This window comes from Nansenia antarctica (assembly GCF_963989245.1).
Source record: "Nansenia antarctica genome assembly, chromosome: 5".
NCBI lineage: Eukaryota > Metazoa > Chordata > Actinopteri > Argentiniformes > Microstomatidae > Nansenia > Nansenia antarctica.
Window position 1 is genome coordinate 5,143,903 of NC_137690.1, and position 4,967 is coordinate 5,148,869.

Sequence of the window (4,967 nt, forward strand, 5' to 3'; positions counted from 1 at the left end):
AGGAACAAACGCCACCGCCGGCTGTTGTTGTTGTTGTTGTTGTTGTTGTTGTTGTTGTTGGAGCACCGCTAAGGTCATTAAGAGAACATAGAGGTCGGTTGTTGAACAGGAGTCCCCAAGGCCCTGGCAGACAGACAGGCAGACAGACAGACAGGCAGACAGACAGATAAACAAAGGCAGGCAGACAGACAGACAGCTCTAAGCTACTACAGACAGACAGGCAGACAAACAAACAGACAGACAGACAGACAGGCAGACAAACAAACAAACAAACAGACAGACAGGCAGCCAGGCAGACAGACAGAGTCAGACAGACAGGCAGACAGGCAGACAGACAGACAGACAGACAGACATGCAGACAGACAGACAGACAGGCAGACAGACAGCTTTAGCTAGGACAAGTCCTCCCCTCCCCTCCCCTCCCCTCTGCTATGTGAGTGTCGGTCACATATAGACTCCATGTGGGTGGGAGTCTCTCTGACATTGGTTCTAAACCCAACAACTCCAGACCCTGCGGAGCTGATGGTGTGTGTTTGATAGCGGTCCTGGTTCCGGTCCACGCATTGCCATGATCCCGTCCTCTGATTCTTTTACCTCCGCCAGCCTCCCCCTGATGGAAGTCAGGAGTGGGTGGTTCACAGGCTAAAAGGCGCCCTGCTGCAGCTGAATCTTCCTGCTGTTGGTTTCATCGATTATTCTCTCTGGCGTACAGCAGCAGGGGACCCAGGGGAGGCTGGCGGAGGTAGAAATCGGAGGCCGGGCTCATTGTAATGCATGGAACGGAATCAGGAATGGGATCAACGGTGAAAACAGGTTGACGTCTTTACTTACAGTTCCATGCAATGCAATGAGCCCTGTCCTCCGATTTCTACCTCCACCAGCCTCCCCTGCGCGTGTGTGTGTGTGTGTATGTGTGTGTGTGTGTGTGTGTGTGTGTGTGTGTGTGTGTGCTTGTGTGTTTCCTCTCTGTGTGTGTGTGTGTGTGTGTGTGTGTGTATGTGTGTGTGTGTGTGTTTCTTCTGTGTGTGTGTGTGTGTGGTGTGTTTCCTCTGTGGGTGTGTGTGTTTGTATGTTTCCTCTGTGTGTGTGTGTGTGGTGTGTGTCTGTGTGTTCCCTCTGTGTGTGTGTGTATGTGGTGTGTGTGTTTGTGTGTGTGTTTCCTGCCCGCCTGGCCTGGTATTCTGGCTGCCATCTGGCGAACACACAGAGATGTGAATGTGATATGAATACAGACACCCGGCCCACAACCAGGCTTCACACTCATTATTACAGCCATTGGAGGGGTGTGTGTGTGTGTGTGTGTGTGTGTGTGTGTGTGTGTGTGTGTGTGTGTGTGTGTGTGTGTGTGTGTTGGAGGGATATGATAGCAGACATGATTGCTCATTTGCTCATCTTGCTTCATTTAGTTTGATATCTCTCTCACTTGGGTACGTCAGTTTCGCTCCCTCTCTCGCTCCCTCTCTCTCTACCTCTCTCTCTCTCTCTCTCTCTCTCCCTCTCTCTCTCTCTCTCTCTCTCTCTCCCTCTCTCTCTCTGTCTGTCTGTGAAATTAAATGGAAAGAACAATAAACAGAATGGGGGGTAGACAAATCACACAGTTTAGCGCTGAAGGCATATGTCTGTAATGGAGACATCAGAAGGTCAGTCCACAACATGCCTGATGTGACCTCCATTATAGACAGACAGACAGACAGACAGATAGGCAGGCAGGCAGGCAGGCAGGCAGGCAGGCAGGCAGGCAGGCAGGCAGGCAGGCAGGCAGGCAGGCAGACAGACAGACAGACAGGCAGGCAGGCAGGCAGGCAGGCAGACAGACAGACAGGCAGACAGACAGACAGGCAGACAGACAGGCAGACAGACAGACAGGCAGGCAGACAGACAGGCAGACAGAGGCAGACAGACAGACAGACAGACAGGCAGGCAGGCAGACAGGCAGGCAGACAGACAGACAGGCAGACAGGCAGACAGACAGACAGACAGACAGGCAGACAGACAGGCAGACAGACAGACAGACAGACAGACAGGCAGACAGACAGACAGACAGGCAGACAGACAGACAGACAGACAGGCAGAGGCAGACAGACAGACAGACAGACAGGCAGACAGACAGACAGGCAGACAGACAGACAGACAGACAGGCAGACAGACAGACAGGCAGACAGACAGACAGACAGACAGACAGAGGCAGACAGACAGACAGACAGACAGACAGACAGACAGACAGACAGGCAGACAGGCAGACAGGCAGACAGACAGACAGACAGACAGACAGGCAGACAGACAGACAGACAGACAGACAGGCAGACAGGCAGACAGACAGACAGGCAGACAGACAGACAGACAGACAGACAGACAGGCAGACAGACAGACAGACAGGCAGACAGACAGACAGACAGACAGACAGACAGACAGGCAGACAGACAGACAGACAGACAGGCAGACAGACAGACAGGCAGGCAGACAGACAGACAGACAGAGGCAGACAGACAGACAGACAGACAGAGGCAGACAGACAGACAGACAGACAGACAGACAGAGGCAGACAGACAGACAGGCAGACAGACAGACAGACAGACAGACAGACAGGCAGACAGACAGACAGACAGGCAGACAGACAGGCAGGCAGACAGACAGGCAGGCAGACAGGCAGGCAGGCAGGCAGGCAGGCAGACAGACAGGCAGGCAGACAGACAGAGGCAGGCAGACAGACAGACAGACAGGCAGGCAGACAGACAGACAGACAGGCAGGCAGGCAGACAGACAGAGGCAGGCAGACAGACAGACAGAGGCAGGCAGACAAACAGACAGACAGACAGACAGACAGACAGACAGAGGCAGACAGACAGACAGACAGAGGCAGGCAGATACTTTATTTTTATAGTCACATAAAAAATACAACAAAACACAGTGGAACAAACAATTGGTCATCCATGCATTCATACATACTAATGTCACAGTAATACACATGAGGTCAGGTCAAACAGCCATGACTCAGTAAACATCACCTAAAGGTCTCAAACACAATCCGTTTTTTCACCCAATATTTCACCAGACTTTCTCGGCCTGTTGGTTTAGTGAAAAGGTCATTCTCTCCATGCTTTGAATATTTGTCACGATCTCTATCCAGTCAGTCTTTGTTGGAGGTTTGGGCTGGCTGTTAATATTATCTTTAAGAGATACTCATCCTGCACTGGAAAGTCATCCAACAGACAGTGTTGTTTGTGCCAGCCTCAGTGACCAGCACGAGACAATTGGATTCTGGGAGATAGCGTTAAATTCTGACATTCTGTGTTTGGCTTTGCAAAAAAAGTGGCAGTCGTGCAGTGTGTCTGGCGGTAGTAGAAATCGGAGGACGGGCTCATTGTAATTCATGGAATGGAATAAAGAATGGTATCAAACACGCATGTTTGATTCCGCTCCATGCATCACAATGAGCCTGTCCTCCGATTTCTACCTCCGCCAGCCTCCCCTGGGTCCCCTGCTACTGTATGCCAGAGAGAATAATCGATGAAACCAACAGCAGGAAGATTCAGCTGCAGCAGGGCGCCTTTTAGCCTGTGAACCACCCACTCCTGACTTCCATCAGGGGGGAGGCTGGCGGAGGTCAAAGAATCGGAGGACGGGCTCATTGTAACAGAATGAAGAATGGTATCAAACACGCATTTGTGTGTTATGAACAATTATAAATCAATATTGCTTAGAAAACTGTTACATTCTACCCTCGCTGGTAAATGATAGAAAAGGAGAGAGAGAGAAAGAAATATGAAGAGAGAGAGACAAGGACAGACAGATGACATGATCTGTTTACTGTACTCTGTATTACAACCACGTGGAGCTCTGACAAGGACAATGGAGAAGAGAGAGAGAGAGAGAAGAAGAGAGAGAGAGAGAGAGAAGAAGAGAGAGAGAGAGCGAAGAAGAGAGAGAGAGAAGAAGAAGAGAGAACTTATCGACTGCCTTCTACTTTTATAGACCATCGTATTTAAACTGGGAGCTGTTTGCAAGGACGACCAATGGGACCACACCTTATTAATTCGATCGTGACACCACACTATTGACAACTTCCAGAGAGCTTGGAAAACATCCCAGAGAGCTCAGTCATTAGCCCCGTCAGGGCGCAAGGAAGGAAGTGAGGGGGGGGGGGGCAGAAAGATGGATGTCTCCCCCGGGGGGGGGGGGGGGGGGGGGGGCAGAAAGATGGATGTCTTCAATTCCTCATTCCGTTCCATGCATTACAACGAGCCCGGCCTCCGATATCGCCCTCCGCCAGCCTCCCCCTCGCTGCAACAACCCAGACAGTCCATGAGATATTCATACAGTTGTGTCACTGTAACTCATTCAATTTATTCATGATCGTTTCCTCTCGTGTTGTGACCTGTTTTAATAATCGCACCGTGTGTGTGTGTGTGTGTGTGTGTGTGTGCTGAGACAACTTCGCCACGTAGGGCCTGTGTTTCCTCTGTGTGTGTGTGTGTGTGTGGAGTGTGTGTTTCCTCTGTGTGTGTGTGTGGTGTGTGTTTGTGTGCTTCCTCTGTGTGTGTGTGTGTGTGTGTGTGTGTTTCTTCTGTGTGTGTGTGTTGTGTGTGTCGCACCACCAGCCTCTCATCTGACGCCTGGGCCCAGTTGCTCAAAACAGATCCAACAGATAATCCTGATTCTTTTTTTTCGCTATCCAGGATCAGATGGAGCTGGCTGATTTTCCCCTCTACGACTCAAAATCAGCCAGATAGATCTGATCCTGGATAGCGAAAAAAAAAGAATCAGGATCATTCTGATCCGGACTACAAGTTTTGAACAACTGGGCCCTGGTCTCCCCTGGTGTCCCCTGGTCTCCCCTGGTCTCTCCTGGTCTCTCCGCCAGTCTCTCTGTCCTCTCTCCTGTCCCTCCCTCCTGCTCACAGTAACGTCCTCCTGTTTCTCCCCAGCAGGTGTCGCTGCTGAGCTCCAGCGGAAACGACATTCGCTGA

At 51.0% G+C, this 4,967-nt stretch overlaps 1 protein-coding gene across 1 annotated transcript in view; it reads left to right on the forward strand.

Annotated features, from left to right (window-relative positions):
- The window catches only part of prr16 (proline rich 16), a gene marked incomplete at both ends in the record, with an annotated part of 13,464 nt that extends 8,497 nt beyond the window's left edge, over nucleotides 1–4,967 (forward strand). The window contains one exon of the mRNA XM_080532952.1: nucleotides 4,929–4,967. Coding sequence (XP_080389078.1) covers nucleotides 4,929–4,967 — 39 coding nt within the window. The remainder of the gene's footprint in view (nucleotides 1–4,928) is intronic.